The 19,266-nt window shown below is 31.1% G+C and overlaps 1 protein-coding gene across 4 annotated transcripts in view; it reads left to right on the top strand.

Moving 5' to 3' along the window:
* mino (glycerol-3-phosphate acyltransferase mino) overlaps positions 1-19,266 on the top strand; it is a 59,274-nt gene that overhangs the window by 15,411 nt on the left and 24,597 nt on the right. The window contains exons 1-3 of one of the 4 annotated variants that reach the window (XM_011142538.3): positions 16,438-16,556; positions 17,965-18,033; positions 18,451-18,568. Coding sequence is in view for 3 of the 4 variants with exons in the window: in XM_011142536.3 (XP_011140838.1) it covers positions 780-841; positions 16,438-16,556 (181 nt within the window). In the remaining variant the exon portion in view is untranslated. Of the gene's footprint in view, positions 1-305; positions 389-410; positions 842-16,437; positions 16,557-17,964; positions 18,034-18,450; positions 18,569-19,266 lie in introns of those variants that run through there. The other 3 variants (XM_025305900.1, XM_011142536.3, XM_011142537.3) reach the window with 3 other exon arrangements.

The following is a 19,266-nucleotide window of genomic DNA, read 5'->3' as shown; positions in this document are numbered from 1 at the left end:
ATTCCAATTAGTTTTTAAATATTATATTGCATATTTCTGTTAATGTCAAGAATTCAAAATCTAAAGTGACTGATTCAATCAGAAGCGAATTTTCCGAAAAATTTGTACGATGAAATCACATGCTCCACGTTGTTTCGATCTTTATTCAAAAGGTCACTCGTTAATATGAATAGAACACCCTCCGTTCTTTATAGCATACATTTAAAATTCATTCGAATGCACGCACTGTATGCACGCACCGGCGCACACCACCAGAGTCGTAGAATCAGTAAGTCAGTGAACTGTCTTCGGCAGTGGCTACAGTGGCGGCGGTGACGTTGACGGTAACAGCAGTGGCAGCGGTAGTGGCAGTGGCAGTGGTGCAGTGGCGGCGGAATGTAGCTTGCTGGTAGTTATTTAATGTGTTTCGGTAAAAAGTCAACAGCAGTTGACGACATCGGATCGTAATATATAGTTTTATTGAGAATTCAAGATATTTGATCCTCTTTAACTTTCCTCCCCCTTCCTTACCACCCCTTCTCTCTTCCTCGCGTGATCAAAAACGATCCATGGATCTCTACCGCGTGATCGATAGCATCTGTCTCGCGTTAGCAATCCGCGACTTGCTACACATTTCGTCACTTACAACGATCGTAATCCTGCTGTGACGCTGATATTATTCATTTGTCGACCATGAGAACGATTATGACAATAAGCAACACCTGATTTGATGTCATAGGACGAGAATTTTGTCATTCCTCGTCAAATTGCAAAAAAAAAGAAACCTCGAGAAATTGGAAATGGACGGCCTCGTCGAGATTTTTCTTTTTTGTGGAGTGCTCTGTTACTTCTTCAATCTCAGGTAATTTTGATTGTGTGCGATTTATGAGATGATAATTTGTGTCAATAATTCGAATTCGAATAATTCAAAAGGTAATGAGAAGTTATTTGGATTATGTTCATAGTATTTTGTGTTTGACATTATATATAGTTATATGATTTTGTGCTTATTTCGATTAAATAATCGATTGATCAACAATAATTATTATTTTCTCTAGGATATCAAATAACATTACGAAATTAAATTATCATCAGTTTCTTTATGCTATGGGTATCTTCCATTTATACTTAGACAAAAATGAAAAAAAGCAAAGATATATATTTATAGCTTATAAATAATAAATAATAAATTAGCTACAACGTGGTTTATCAATATCTTTCAATCTTCTTGGTGAAATAAATATCTATAGTAACCAATGCTTTTACGTTAGTGGGATATATTTTAGGTTTTTATAATTAAAACTGAAATTATCTATAATTAGGAAAAAAGGGACAGAAAGAGAGAAGAAAAAATGGTATATTTAGTAGATACGTGACACATTGTATCTTTTTGTTAGAGTTGTTTTCGGATTTATGCACGAAGAAAATTGTTTATATGTTATAAGATAATTTTATATATGATCAGTTTAGTATAATTTCGTATTATTATTTATTTATATATTATTGTTGACAATCCTAATGAAACAAATAATAGATAATTTACATATATGAATAAAGTAATTACTATTATGTACAATATATAATGTTAGTATTATAAATTATGAAGTCTCATATACAGTAGGTTATAGAAAAAAAATTTATATATATATACATATGTATATATATTTATATATGTATATACTATATTGTACAAAATTATATAACGTATATATTAATTATAACATTAATTAATCTCGAAACAAATTTAAGATACATGTTCTTTCAAAATCCCCTTATTCTTCTTTTGCATAAATTCCTCGAAATTTTATAACAATATTACAGATCTCGCATTTCCGTACTTTGAGAGATTGAAGTTTTTTTTCTACTTTTCTACTAAACTTATCAATCCAATTCAACTTCTTGTTTTGACGCCAATTTGCACAATCCAAGTATTCACTGTATTATCAGTAACAATATGCAAAAATTTGATGATAGTTAACAAGCAATGGTCAATGCTCCTTCGATTCGAAGAAAGTGCTTTTAATGATTATGGTGATGTCGACATGTTGTTTCTTTTCTTTGCTATATATTACGGAAAACGTTAATAAACCATCCATTATTCTTCTAAAATATATATTTGCCATGAGTTACCTTTTGACTATCTTTGGTTGTTTTTATTTCCCATCATTTTTAGCAATGTTGTAAATATTTTTATGATTTTGTAATATATTTTATAGATAACACTAATCATAGGAAAGATCATTTTAACAAGCATAGAAAAGCGTTATCATTGAATTTATATGTTATTACTGAATTATCATTGAAATATATATTATTATATTAAATGTATTAATTCACTGTGGATGAGAGTTCGTGCACGTAATGAAAATAGATAAATTAATGTAGAAATTTTTGTTCTAACGACTAGCTTATATTTTCAAAGTTTCAACTTACCTTGCAAAATCATTGATTTATTATTTTATAGTTTTAATTTTAATAATGTTTAAGTTATACCAAGCTTTAAAGATTGTTAATAATCTATGTGGAACATATTTTTGAAAATAACCATTTGTACATGGTTTGTAAATTGTAAATAAATATTTGTTAAATTGTTAAAGTATCTCGTTTGTTCTTAAGTACAATGAATGAAAATTTAGTGTGAATCCGATGAGGAAACTCGGTTTAATCAATATAAGTACATTCTCGATTATATTGTCGTTGGTTGTGCTTCAAAAGGTATCTCAATTGCCTACTTAAGATCGACAAAGAAGTTTTATGGTAATATTTCGTGAGCATAGTAATATTTTATCATCACCAATATTTATTAATATACTTTTCATTAAAAGTAATACATAAAACAATAGTATTACATTAGCGATATTCATCGTAACCGAAATTATTGAAAAATTATGTAATTACGATTTGTGATATGAATGAATGTTGTGCAAATAATGTGCTTTGAAATATTTCAAGTGATCAAAATCCATAGTTTTATATCGGTTTTTACTATTGTTTTTTCACTTCAGTTGACCGTTTGTAATCGATCTTCCAATTATATAAAGTATTGACAAATATTCCAATTATGTTAAGTGCTGCTTGCAGTAGCAACACATTGCACCGCATAAATTTTGTTATAGAGAAATACTCGATAATTCAGTAATAATACACTTTCGATCTACTTATCGATAGTTACACAAATGATGTTTCTGATTATGTTTGAAATAAATTTATGTTTCGAATAAACGTGTGGAAAAGAGCATTACGTGCAATTTTACCAATTGATGTGACTTGACTTTTCTTATCATTATTGCGCGAGCTTTATTTCATCATCGTCGATCATAGTTCTATACGTTGATACAAGGGCAATAGTAATTTTCGTTTCTCATGGCAATGCAACACGACATGCATTGATTCCTATACATATAGGACAAGTATTGGATATTCTAATTCAAAAGTGCTACTATGTTTGCAGTAACAAAAAAAAACATTTTTTAATGAATTTGCAATTTTGATTCATTTTTAAATGATCTTGATTCATGGAAAATAGTTCATAAAAATTGTTAATTGTCATTTATTTTCGAAGAAGGCTGTTCCACTGTCCCAAACAATATGCAGTTGAAACAGAAAAAACGAAGATATCGCTTCTCTCTCTCTCTCTCTCTCTCTCTCTCTCTCTCTCTCTCTCTTTCTCTCTCTCTCTCTCTCTCTCTCCTTCTTCCTTCTCCCTTCCTCCCTCTTTCTTTCCCCCTCTCCCTCTCCCTTCCGTTTTCTTTCAGAGCCCTATTTTATAATTAAAGATTATATTTAATTCATCTTAAAATGTTGTAAATATATGTATTATTAGTCATTTAATATCAAATGAACTTACAGTAATCTTAAATATAGGAGTTGCCCGGATGTGTTTATATATATATATATATATATAGCGGAACAGAATCGACAATTTAATTGGTTAGAAACTACGAAATAAGTATCTTAATTACGTCAGCGATCCAAATGACCTGACCTGCATAACACAGATAAATCTTTAAGTCTATACGTTAACATGAGTTGAAATAACAAAACATTCTCGCGAATGTAACTTATCAGACAACGAACGATGGGAAGTGTTCAGTTAGTTTCACAATGAATATAACTTTATATTCAATGAAAGTCAATTACATTTCCAAGACATCAAAGAACATGAATTTAAATAAGTTGTCAATAAGTTATGGACAACAATTTCAAGTTCATATTATATTCATTAATATGTGACAGCATAATATTGACAACGTGATATTACACTCATAGCAAAATATTTTGTATTTAAATAAATGAATGTCTTTAAAGAAATTATTGATATCGATAAATTTGATCAATACCAAAGATATTTTTGATAATTTTTACTATTTTTACCTTTTTTATATGACGTATTTCTTGTTAATAAACATTATAATTCTTTACAAAGTTGCAATTATAGACGCAAGAAAAATCTATATATTTAGCAAAAATAATATTAATACATTCATTTAATACATTCACTATGTGTGTCATGTGTGACATATGATGCACTAATTTTCGTGAAATACTGATATCACACATGTTTGACAGCGATAACAGCATTTTATTTTATATCTACATAAATCAAATCTATTTATATAAATATAAAGTGATCCATGATGAACGATTTCTTAAATGAAATATAACAAAGATGTAAAAATTTGAATAATATATTGCAATACATACCATTGCATTATTATTATTGCCCTTATTGATTATAGAAAAATGCAGTTACAAATATACATAATATGCAGTTACATATAAACGACAAGATAAATTCCATTGTTGTAGTTAGTACAGTATACAATAAATATTTCACGGTTACAAAAAATACCAATTATTATTAGTCTACTGAAGGAAAATAGCAAAACCTTGAGGTTAAATGTAGAAAAGACGAACTCTTCATTGTGTCAAGACACTCACATTTTTTCATCTTATCCTTCAATATACCAATTGAGAGTCGTTAATTAACGTTTTATTGCAATTTACACAATTTAAGTCTTGTATTACTCACGATCGTGATGTAAATTCTTTACTAATCGTTTTTGTCTATTCCCTTACATTAAAGAACAAAAAAGAAAAGAACAAAGACAGAGTACGCTTTTCAGTCTATATTGAGTTTATTAGCAATAATCAGGTTTCCTTCATGCGTTGTTCACGCGATATGCTTATCAATATGGACTTTGACAAGTATTGTTGAAGAAGTTCAAACTCTTATTCCTTTTGTCAGTATGTACCATAAATATGATTGAGCCATCGAATGTATTCTCGATTTATTATTGGTCATTCGTATGATCATTAATATTTGTAGCATTTGCGTATTTGTAACGTGTTATATGATACTCATACATATATCCAACGGTCAAATATAATAATTGATTCGATATTCCAAAATTGGAAGGTATTGATATTTTTGTTTTAATATCGTATCATGGCATTACACAGTAGACCAAAAAGTCAATAAAAACGACCAAAATGCAATTTTGGCCTTATTCTTAAACATAAGGACATTTATTAGTGATTTTAATTTATTTAATAATGATTTTAATTTATTTATCTGTACAAGGTTTTCAGTGTCAGTGATTCTTTTTTATGCAAAAATTTTGAAATTTAGAATGGCAGATTTAATCAATTAATAGTATAAAAAGTTACAAAAGTAATTTAAATATGAGTGAAAAGAGATTTCTTAGTCCCTCGCTCTGTAATTTTTATATCTCGTATAAAAAAAATTCTCTAACATAATATTTAAAATAGTTGATTCAATTATAGTGCCAAAAAATGCATAATTATTAAAGAACGCCGCACAATTCTTTATGTAAATTGGATTTCGGTGGAATTGGCTGAATATTTGATATGTTGTAGATCTTGTCTCTATGATAGAAAGTTCTTATTGGCACAACTCCTAATAATTGATCATTTGACTTCTACGAGGCGTTAAATGTCAAAAGTATTTAATATCACAGTTTCTTATTTTCAACGAGTAAGATGTATTCCTACTTTGATTTACATCTAAAAACTTTTTCCTGTATATATTTAAAAATAAAAACTATAAAAGTGACATTAACTTGAAGATGATGTCTTCATTTCAGAGATTTCAGTGATACTTTCATTTTCTATTAGGTGTGTGAATTAATTCGGTCCATTTGGCGGTCAATTGCTGTACTATGTAATTTTCTAACCTCTAATGTCTGCAAAAAGCTTTATTTTTTTAGTTTTGATATCTGCCAATAATATTCAGTTAATAAACGTTTGGGTTTGTAACAATAACATCGTGTTTATCTGATTCGAAAATGTCGAAATTCGAGCCAAAAAAGCATCATTTCCGGGAAGTTCTCATTTTCTGTTTTCATTTAAAGAAAACAGCCGCTGAAGCTCATCGAATGCTCGTAGAAGCTTATGGTGAAAGTGCTCCCACCGATAAATCATGCGGAGAATAGTTTCGACGTTTCAAAAGTGATGATTTCAGTGTCGATGACAAACCTCGTCCAGGTCAGCCGAAGAAATTCGAGGACGAGGAATTACAGGCGCTAATCGATGAAGATCCATGTCAATCGTAACATGAGCTCGCGCAATTGTTGAATGTTGATCAATCAACAATTTCTGTGCGTTTGGCAGCGTTTGGGAAAGGGGATTTACAAAGAAGGAAGATGGGTGTCATACGAACTGAAAGAAAGAGAGACATCGAGAGGCGAAAAGCCATGTCTGCTTGCCAGGCAAAAAAGAAAAGGTTTTTTGCATCGTATTGTAACTGGAGACGAAAAGTGGATATATTTCGATAATCCCAAACGAAGGAAATCCATTAGCGACCCAGGAAAACCATCCACATCGATATCAAAGCGGGATATTCACGGCAAGAAAGTAATGCTCTATATATGGTGGGACCAGAAGGGTGTAGTGTATCATGAACTATTAAAACAGAGCCAAATCATCACTGCCGAACTTTACCAACAACAATTGATCCGTTTAAATAACGCATTGAAGAATAAGCGGCCGGAATATGGAAAGAGACACGATAAAGTGATCTTCCAGCACGATAACGCTTGGCCACATGTTGAAAAGATTGTGAAGGCCACCTTGGAAGCACTTAGCTGGGACGTTTTACCTCATCCGCCGCATTCACCTAACATTGCTCCATCCGATTATCACTTGTTCAGATCGATGGCACATGGGCTTTCGGACCAGCACTTCAACAATTATGAAGAAATAGAGAAATGGCTCAATGCATGGATCGCTTCGAAGGACGAGTCGTTTTTCCGTCACGGAATGCAACAACTGCCAGACAGACGGGAAAATATAATAGAAACAATGGCAAATACTTTGATTAGTGTACTTTTTCATGTTTTTTCATTATAAAGTCCTTTTTGGAAGAAAAAACGGACCGAATTAATTCACACACCTAATATGTGAAACACATGTTTCAATATATGATATATTGACAACTAAGTGTACCATTCGATTATGTTTCACTTTCTGTTAAGAACACAAAGCACAACTTTTTTAATTAAACTATATTTTAAAGCGTAACAATTCAAAATATTTTCATTAAAAATTCACTTTTTAATCACATGTAATGTGCAGCAACTAATAATTTCACTGCTATTCGTTCGGATGCGATACTTGACAAAATAGAAAAATCCACATTATCTCACTATTATACAATACCCGCACTTTCTCTATATTGAATATTTAATATTGACTAAAATGGCAAATAGAAATCAAATGCCTTGTTTTGTTTGTGATCGAGCTTTTCGTCCAAATCAGTTAGCTCGATTAAACGGTAACGATAATGCGATAAAAAAACGAGAAATAGCTATGAGAAGATGCGAAGAAGTTGATAGGTAAGTTGATTTGATGGATGATGCACTCTTGTGTCTTAATTGTAAATAAACCAAAAATATTCTGAATTATTACGCTTTAAAATATAATTTAATTAAAAAAGTTGTGCTTTGTGTTCTCATCAGAAAGCGAAACATAATAGAATGGTACACTTAGTTATCAATGTATTATACATTGAAACACGTATTTTACATAGAAAATGAAAATATCACTGAAATCTTTGAAATGAAGTCATCCTTCTTCAAGTCAATGTCACGTTTATAGCTTTTTATTTTTAAATATACACAGAAAAGAAGTTTTTAGATGTAAATCAAAGTAGGAATACATCTTACTCGTTGAAAATAAATTTTGATATTAGGCCCTTTTGATATTTGACGCTTCGTAGAAGTCAAATGGTCAATTATTGGGGGTTGTGCCTATGGGAACTTTTTATCAGAAAGACAAGATTTATAACATATCAACTAATACAAATATTCAGCTAATTCCACTGAAATTCTCCAATTTACATAAAGAATTGTGCGGGGTCCTTTTTACAAAAATTAATTTCTAGTGAGTTCCCTAAATCGCTAATTCCACGAATCAAAAATTTGCATTTGGGGATAGAAATTTTCGGTTTTCGAAGTTATTTAAAAAATCCTATTATTACATTCTTTTGATAAAATTTAAATATATCTTTCTAATACTTTAAGCTTCTACTTTCTAGATAATTTTCCTAAAGAAGTAAACTGACATGTTTACAAAGCGTTGAAAATAAATTTAAGATAGATAAAATACAAATCCGGAAATCAAATTAAACATTTCAAATGCATCTTTAATCTAATCTGTAAATAATTTACAAAGATTGTTTCCAAGATATACCACAAGATTAGGTATAACTTCTCTTTCTTAATAATACAGAATGTTTTTTCATTATGAATCCCTTCGCCTCTCATAAACGGTGCGCTTGGTTATTGTGAGTTCCCTTGCTTTTTACAAAACAGTGCGCTTGGTTATTATAGATTCCCTCGCTTCTAATAAAACGGGATACTATTATGAATCCTCTCATCTCTCATAAAATGAGATACTTAATTATTGTTCCCTTTTGTGTGAACATTTCTCGCCTCTTATAAAATGGAATGCTTGTTTTTATGAGCCTGCAAACTATTCCTCTTCAGATAACTCTATTTCATATAAAGCGGAGATAGTTTCATGTCAAAACTATACGATTTTCATATTAAACTATTCATGAAATTATTGGGGACTTGAATAAGTTCCCGTTGTTTTTTCGTGAAAATGAATGCTTTATTTAAAAAAATTAGTAAAGAACATGTCATTGAAAATATTGTCCATCGCTAGTCCATCACTATTTTCTCCCATCTTTCTGGCAGCATACGAATACTATGTCGAAAGAACGACTCATCTTTTGAAGTTATCCACGAATCGACTCATTTTTTGGCATCTTCATAAGAATGAAAGTGCTGCTCAGCCAGGCCATGAGTCATCGATCGGAACAAGTGGTAATCGGAAGGAGTAATGTCCGGTGAATATGACGGGTGGGGTAGGACTTCCCGTTTAAGCGTTTCCAAGTAGGTTTTGACCGGTTTTGCAACATGTGGCCGAGCGTTGTCATGCTGCAAAATTACTTTGTCGTGTCTCTCCTCGTATTGCGGCCGTTTTTCCTTCAATGCTCGGCTCAAACGCATCAATTGTAGTCGATAGCGATCTCCCGTGATGGTTTCGTTGGGTTTGAGGAGCTCATAATATACTACACCCAGCTGATCCCACCAAATACAGAGCATGAGCTTGAAACCATGGATATTCGGCTTTGCCATCGATGTTGATGCATGGCTGGGCTTACCCCACGATTTTCTACGCTTCAGGTTATCGTAGTGTATCCACTTTTCATCGCCAGTCATGATACAATGTAAAAAACCTTTCCTTTTTTGCCGTTGGAGCAGCTGTTCACACGTGAAAAAACACCGTTCGACGTCTCTCGGCTTCAATTCGTACGGCACCCAATTTCCTTACTTTTGAATCATTCCTAATGCTGTTAAACGTTTGGCAACTATTGTGTGATCAACTCCTAATGATTCTGCAAGTTCATTTTGCGTCTGACATAGGTCTTCATCGAATAATGCTTCCAATTCTTCGTCTTAAAACTTTTTCGGTGCGCCAGAGCGTTCTTTATCTTCATCAACATCAAAATCATTATTTTTAAAGTGTCTAAACCAATCTCTGGATGTTGTTTCCGACAGAGCATGGTCACCGTAAGTCTCCACAAGAATTCTATGTGCTTCAGCTGCAGATTTTTTTTGAAAAAAGTAATGCGGTAAAATTTCCCGCAAATACTCTTTTTTGGCACGAAATTCGACATGTTTAACGCTATGAAAAAATATGTTGTTTACGCTTCGGCGGAATAACATATACTGTCACTTCGAGTCTAATGGTGGAGCTACACGATGAAGTTGGCTGTAGTATTGCCCGATGCAAAAAGGCTAAGATAACACTATCTATCGGGAAATAGCGAGAACTTATTCAAGTCCCCAATAATTATATTGTAAAATTTCCAAAAATCAATAAGTTAACAAAAATCAGGGCGCTATTGTAACAATATATTCTTAAGACTAAATAAAGCAAGTCTAGTAGCAATAAAGAAGTCTAGTACCACTTTTTCTTCCGATAAATAGTTAGCGAGATATCGTAAGTTAAACATTGAAAAAGTTATCAAGTTTCCCTGAAATATCTCAAAAAATATTAGACAAATAAAAAATTGTTTTAGACAAAAATTGTTCAAATTAACTAGTAGAAAAAAACTGTAATAAAAAATAAGGATTCCCACTTAAAAAACGCAAGTTGACCTTCAAATGACCTTGAAATTAGAAGTGGTCAAATCAAAGTCAAAATTAAGGACGCCATCAAAACGAAACATCTTTAAAGCGGATGATCACTGACGATGAAAAGTGGATTGTCTACAACAATGTCAGTCAAAAAAGATCATGGTCGAAGCGCGGGGAAGCTGCTCAGACGGTCGCAAAGGCTGGATTACACCCGAAGAAGGTCATGCTCTGTATCTGGTATTTGTATCTGGTGTTTGCTTTGTATCTGGCATTGAAAATACATCGTCTATTATGAGCTGCTGTTATCCAACAAAACGATTGATTCGACCAAGTATTGCTCACAACTGGCCAAATTAAAGCGAGCAATCGATCAGAAACGACTCGAATTGGCGAACAGAAAGGGCGTTGTGTTCCACCAGGACAACGCTAGACATCACATTTCTCTGATGACCCGGCAAAAGTTATTGCAGCTTGGGTGGGATGTTTTGGTGCACCCACCGTATAGTCCGGACCTTGCACCTTCAGATTATCACTTGTCCCGGGCGCTACAGAACAATTTGAATAATAAAACTTTCAGTTCCCTGGACGTCTTCAAAAACCACTTGGATGACTTCTTTGCTCAAAGATCTCAGGACTTCTATGAAAGAGGGATAATGAAGCTCGTGGAGAGATGGTAGAAAGTCATTGAATAGAATGGAACATATTTAGTTGATTAAAATCGCTTTTTTTGCTAAATATTTTGCGTTTGAAATTCATTCGATTTTTGCTACGGAATTATGCATATACCCAATAATATCAGGAAATTAGACCAAATGCCAATAAATGCAAATAAATTTTGCAAAAATAACAATAATAGAATATTGCACCAATTAGAAGTAGAAAATAAAATATTAAATGCAATATTTTATATATAAACATCAAATACACAAACACCAAAAGCTAATATATTCAAGTTATGTACAGGATGTCCCATTTTAATAGGCTTTGACAGGCAAAAATCTTGAAAAATATGAAAGATACTAAGAAACGTTTCAGACAAAAGTAGTATGATTTTAAGGGGGACATAAAACAGCTATATCATTTTGTTTATAGATGGTGACACTTTCGAGATATTCATTAATCATTACTTTTCTTAAATCCAAATTTTTTATTATATCATCCTTTTTTATCAATTAATTTGAACAACTTTTGTCTGAAACATTTTTTTATTTGCCTAATATTTTTTGAGATATTTAAAGAAAATTTGATAATTTTTTCAACATTTAACTTATATCTTGCTATTTGTCGAAAAAAGGTGGTACTAGATTTTTCACTCTATTTGGACTTAAGAATATACTGTTACAATATTGCCTTTTTGTTAACTTTTGTTAACTTGATTTTGAAATTTCCAAAGATCATTCCAAAAGATATTGATCTCATCCACCCTACTATATTCTACAGACATTCTACATCCCCTATAACATTTGCTGCAGTTACAAATGTTAGCAACAAATTTTGTTAGTCGAAAAGCCGTAAATATGAAACATACTTTGTTGTTGCCAATTCTTTTAGCATACTTCCATCAATATGCAACAACCTCTGTCGATAAAAATATATGACAAAGTAACGACTAATAGTAAACAAACATCGAATATATTGATAACAGATTGACGACAAAAATCTAAAAGATCTGTCTTCATTAAAATCTCTTACCCATGAGTAGTACGCGGCACCGTAGATAGATCGACGCGAAGTTTACTTCTCATAAATAAAAAAACTACTACAATGAAATAAAAGACACTATAATATGAGATTTTTTATTCATATTCTAATGAAATGAAGGCTGAAGCTTGAGAATGTACGGTTTCGAAGGCAAGAGGCTTACGATTAAGAAGGCAAAAGTTGAAGTAGAGTTAGAAGTTTAAAGTCTAGAGTTTAAGAGGGGAGAAGGTAACATGCGAAGTGCGTATACCTGATTCTCGTCTTACATTCTTCGAGTTTTCGTAGATTTATTTCCTTTTATATTCGAATTCTATCACAACAAAATATCGTATATTTCATGGTTTTGGAAGGTTAGGACATTCCGTAAAAAAGATCATTATGTATTATCATTATGTCATTCTTACAACACATGCATTCTTATTTACTCGATTCTTTCGCATTTTTACATATGTTCTCTTTATGTTTATGGAAAATTAATTGCACCATGTGATTTTGCAGCCTACAAACTAATACAAAATAAAAAGACATACAAATTTCATTTGCCGACTGGGAGCAAAAATTGACGACTTTTACACATTCTCCTTTGTTATATTTACATATAAGTTACTATATATAGGATGTTTGATAATTCATATAGTCATAGCCAGTGGAAGCGTAGAACTGATTAAGACAAATATAAAAGTCCCGTATCGCTTTGCGATATTCGCAATAATTATCGAGTTGTTAATTATAGAAATCTGACGAGTGAGCGCGCGCTGTGATGGATGGTTGGAAGAGCATTATAACTATTTGGACAATAGTCGATCTTTTACCGACAATAGTTGAACTTTTACCGATGTATGGCGAGGAGAAGGACTACTTTCTTCCATCTTTTAAACTTCATTATTCCGTCTTCAAAGAACTTTCTATTTTTTTCAGAGAAAAATTCCTTCAGATAGATTTTACAGACTTCGAGATTGTTGATTTTAATTTCATTATTCTGCAAGCTTTGCAATATAATTATCAAGATATTAATTATAAAAATCAAACAAATGAAAGCGTGCGTCGTACGGCAGGCAAGGAGCACTTGAGCTGCTCAAACTATGGCGTAGCCCAATTGATTGATTGAAACACCAGTTGCCGACGCGCGATAAGAGGAAGAACAACGCGCCACTACTTGTGCTTATGTCGTCGCTTATATGTCTTATATGCCACATCGCGCCAACACTCGTGTCGGTGGTTATAACACACTTGCGATTACAATTACGAGATTATTTTATGGGACAACAAAAATAGCTCAAATTGAAATCGTAAAGAGCTTCTGTGACAAAAAAGAAATAGAAAAAGAAAAAGCGACAAAAATCGATAGAATCGATACAGGATGAAATTTCATTGTTTTATGTTGTAATTTATCATTTTATTATATCGATTTCGAAGGAAACGATATCGTTTTCTATTGTATTCTGTCGTTATCTTACTTTATTGTTAGGTATCGTACTCTGTTAGGAGAATATTTAGTCGTTGAAGAATAATAGAATTTTTATACAGACTTATCATTTTGAAGTTTAAATGTTGAAATTTGAATAATTTCCTTAATCACCAAATGCTATGATTTATTGCGCGCTTAATAATTCACTCAAGGACAATATACTTAGCACATTATAAAAAGCGAAGCTTCAATCCTAATTCAATAGAAAAGTTAAATTATTTATTAAAAGGAAACTGATCAATTTATTCAATCTTTCATTACTTTTGTATAAGGCGAATGCTCAGTTTACATTCTTTTTTTAATTGTATAAATGTGGCATAAACGTTGACTGAAACTTTCTGATTTTTTATATATATACTTTTAGATTATACTTAAATAGTTGTTGTCTCATTTCATTCTGATTTCCAATTTCTTTAATATATTTTTTGTTAAGAGATTTTGAAAGCGTTAACACACGATACTAAGCACTGCGTTCATTATGATAGCAAATATAACATTTGGTGCGATTCACGTTGTTGACGAACCTAAGCTTTATTGTAGCAAATTGATAAACCGATCGATTTTTCTCATCTTTTTATTCTTACAATATTATATTGATGTATTGTACCCAATAGATAAGCACCCTACTATTTCAATTTTACAGTAAATAATTTTTTATTTTACCTAAAATAATACTGAATAATATTTCTGCGTGTGTATAATATTTGAGAATGAAGCCCAACGTGTAATATAACCTATATTGTAATATAACTTATAATATTTAGTACGCTTTGAATAAACAACTATAAATAGATAGAAATCATATAAGTTTTCCAAATTTTTAGTACAATAGTATGCTAATATTATAAGAGTATAATAATGGAAGAAATATATCTAATATAGTATTAATCATGAGAAATGTCAAACAGATCAGTCAGATGGAGAACTTCAACGAAAATGATGATAACTGATCTAACATTGAGTCTTAATTATTAGAATATGAAGCAAATAGATATCTGAAATTGCATCTAATAACGAAGATAATATAAGAAAGATGATTTTTGTGGAAAAAGACATAAAATAACAATTTGAATTTTCAGTAAAATTAATAATCAAACGTGCGTTATTAATTAATAGGCGACATTCATCCAAGAATATTATTTTACCGGGCATCATAAAGTTGGCAAGAAACTGTTCAACACATCTAGAAATATGTTGAAATATGTTCTTTACAACAAACTTGTGATGTTGATTGCAGAATATACAGGGTGTCCCATTTTAATGTCTCACCCCAAATAACTCTTCAGTATTGAAATTTTAAGGAAAATGATCTGAATAAAAGTTGTAGGGATTTAAGTGAGCTACCTTATGATGACCTTAACTTTGACCTTGACCTCTATTTTCAAGGTTATTTGAAGGTCAACTTGCGTTTTTTAAATGGGAACCTTTATTTTCTATTTCACTGTTTTTTTCTACTAGTTAATTTGAACAACTTTTGTCTAAAACATTTTTTTATTTGTCTAATATTTTTTGAGATATTTGAGGAAAACTTGATTACTTTTTCAATGTTTAACTTATGATATCTCGCTAACTATTTCGTCGGAAGAAAAAGTGGTACTAGACTTTCTTGCTTTATTTAGTCTCAAGAATATATTGTTACAATAGCTCCTTGACTTCTGTTAACTTACTGATTTTTGGAAATTTCAAAATCATCAAATTAACAAAAATATTCTTATATATTTTCCTTCCAACGCTGCAATCTGAAAATATGAAATATACAGTATGAAACAATATATTCTTGTTATGGATAAATGAATATATATAAATATATATAATAATAAAAGATATTTTTTGTAGAATATTGTATGTTGCTTGATAGTGAATCGGTTGTCCTTCTGTTCAATAGTAATGCCTCACTGCAACTATCTGTAAATGTCAAATCAAATGCAGCTACCTGTAAATGTCAAATATGCAATATGAAGTAATGTATTATTGTTATAACATTCATCCATATTATTTTTAAAACTTAAAAATTTTAACAATCGCGGGTAGTAACAAATATAGTATTATAAATTAGTAGGATAATTGTTCCCTGCCTGCCTTCTGTATCCGGCCCGTGGACTATTTATTTTAATAACTCAGTAACTAATGCTCGGATAATATTTTGCAAAAGGAAAAATAGTCTTAGAATTTGCTCAAGAATATGGCATATTAAAGACAACTGATTGTTTCGAATCACCCTGTATACAAAGCAGTTTTACATATTTTGTTTATCGTACAAACCAGGTGTATTTACTTGTGCAGCAATGTAGCTTTACGACATGATAATTTTTTTAACTGTTAGATGTCAAAGGAAGTCTTCCAAATATTGCAGAATGTTTATTTTTTTCATTCTTGCTATTTTTAAAATTTTCATCTCATCTAAGTAATTCTTACAGAAAGTTTAAATTATTTTTCACCGGTAATTGTTCCACGAATTATATTAAATTCGTCGTGATTATTTTGTGTTACATGAATTTACAAACTTCTATTACGAAGTTACATATTGTTTAAGGGTTTAAAAAGTCATCATTTATTAATAAATTTTCGCTTAAATAAAAATTTTTTTTTCGTCTAATTTATTCATACATAAATTTTCAGACTCAATAATATGGTGGACGTCCTATCTACGCGCCTTCAAGAGGTTTATGCTAAATGGGAGACTAGGACAGAAATGATACGAAATGCGAATCCGACGACTGCACAATTTTCACTAGATGGTAACGAAGATATTTTTTCTTTAATTGTTACATTATTTCTGTCATAGGACGTTTATTGAAGAATCGTTTTGTGGGTGACAACCATTAACACGTTGTCATAATTTGACTATATTTATAGAACATGTTTTAAGTATGCAATGTACATTTTAGTAAAAAGCATATTTCTATTTTATATAATCTTCTAAAAATATAATGTATCATATCTATAATATACAGTCTGTAAAGTGAGAGCATGCACGGGTTAATGTGTAGAAAAATTTATTTTTCTTTTTCTTTTAATGATTTTTAAGTACATGGATTTGTTGTACTCCATGAGAAGAAAAATGCTATACCATTAATAATGAGTCCAGTCACCACCGGCATTCATAATTGCCTGGCATCTCCGAGGCATACTTTCCACTAAGTTGACTGTGTATTCGTTCGGTAAAGACCTCCAAATGAGACGAATTTGTCGTGTCAGCTGCTTCAAAGTGCACACTCTTTTTCTTCGAAGCTTGTGCTTGAGATATGCCCACACATTTTCAATGGGATTTGCATCTAGCGACTGCGATGGCCAATCAAGTGTGACGATGCCAGATTGCTCTTTCCACTCGGTGCAAAGCTTGCTCCGATGTTTTGGATCGTTGTCTTCCTGTAAGATCCAGTCCTCGTTTTTTTTTTATGAAGCATCGGCAACAAACACTTCTCATAAATTTTAAGCATTAAGGTCGGGTTCCGCTTAAACAAATTCACAATTTTTTTTTCCATATTCAGCGTCACTTTGTCTATCGAGCCACGTTCTGGCAAGTCATCGACATTTTTTATCTTCTTATATTGCTGAACCCACTTAGCGACGAACGATTTTGACTTTCCCATGTATTTAGCAGCCACTGCATATGACATTTTTGGTCCTTTGGGGTGGGAACAAAGGAACACAGCCTCGTAGCGCGATGCGTATGCGGCATTCATGGCGCATGGTTAACGTGTTTCTCAGGTTAGAGTTCGACGCCAACTGAATCTTTTGTGACAAAGCATTCACGACAAAGATTTCATCTATCGGCTTACAAAAAATTAGGACGATATTTGAAGCCAACTGCCATTTATGCCGTGCATGCTCTTACTTTACAGACTGTAATTAACAAAGAAGGTTTGATAACTCGTATATTTAAAAAAAATCAAAATCTTTATAGAAAAAAATATATGTAAAGGGTTTAGCGGAATAAGAATGTGAAAGTTTAAGGGGGAAAACTTCTCTGTAGGCCAAAAAATAGGCTGTTTTCACGAATTTCTTTTTTCCGAAACTAAGCGGACGATTGATTTCAAACTTGATAGAAATAATAATATATATTTAACTTATAAGAATGAATTTATATAATGTTATATAAATAATAATGTAGCAAATACACAAAAAATAACGTGACGTGTTTAGCCGCGCACCGTTTCACAGCTCCTATGAATTTGAAATCTCGAGATATGGTGGACTGGAACAAAAACGCAAGTAAGATAATTAATCTACGAGCTTGCCGCTATTGTCTGAACTAGGGAAATAAAAAACGAACTGCTTTTTCAATAATTTTAAGGCATTTAAAAGTTATTTGAAAAATCGCCATAAAAATCGACAGTTTTACGTTAAAAATAAATATAAAAAATTAATATTTCGCTAATTTATACGATAGAGACATATTTCGAGTATGTAACTACATGTTGAAGTCGATCGGTTCATTAGTTTGTCTTAAATCGTGGGAGCCAGTTAAAGCAAAGTCGTTTCGGAAAACACATGTTTAAAGTTTCAGATACTATTCAAACATATATTTCTCATATTATCATCATATCATCATCATATCATATCATATTATCATCATATCATATCATATATTAGTATTCATGTAAGTTTCAGTCTAATCGGCAATTCCAGGTCCATATAATTAATTCTCCTCGACTTCATGGAACGCTTTTTTACATTCCTAAGGTTCGTAGGATTGTTCCTACATCAATTGTATGACGATATCTTGCAAACAATTATAGACAGCAAAGTGAGTAAAATAATAAATAAAAAGTAATTCGTAGTAGAATATTTTGCTAAGTATCTATATGGTACGTTGGTGTTAAAAAAAATAATTTTCAGAATTAGTTTTTTCATGAACCCTTCTAATGACTACCTTGTCAAAAATCGAAAACAAAGCTTATTATAGTATTTACATTATATAAATGCTTAGTTGATTGATTTAACATAATATGTTAAAAAAAATAAAATCAATAATTTACTATTCTGACTTATCTAAATAAATTATTTAATTATTTATTTTTTCCTGAGCAAAGTATATAATGCAAAATAATACAGAAACAAACCATTGAATAAGAAAAATGAATAATAATTGTATATAACAAATTATAATAATTATATTATGAAAAGAAAGTGTATATAACTTTATATAAATAACGTAATTAAGAATATATATACAAAAATTAAACATCTCTTTTTGTTTCATTTTTATCATTATTATTATTTATAATCTACGGTAAGATACCTTTAAATAGCTAATTATTATTATTATTTATAATCTATATCTATATAATATCTATACAATATATAATCATTATTATTATTTATAATCTACGGTAAGATACCTTTAAATAGCTAATGTGTCAAATTATCTTTAAAGTTAACTTTACCATTCTTATCCTGCTAGTTTCTTTGTGTATATTATCTCTCTGCGAAGATTTAAGTTTT

Source organism: Harpegnathos saltator, unplaced genomic scaffold (genome assembly GCF_003227715.2).
Source record: "Harpegnathos saltator strain DR-91 unplaced genomic scaffold, Hsal_v8.6 scaffold720, whole genome shotgun sequence".
NCBI classification, from domain to species: Eukaryota; Metazoa; Arthropoda; class Insecta; order Hymenoptera; family Formicidae; genus Harpegnathos; species Harpegnathos saltator.
This window is presented reverse-complemented; position numbering and strand designations above follow the sequence as displayed.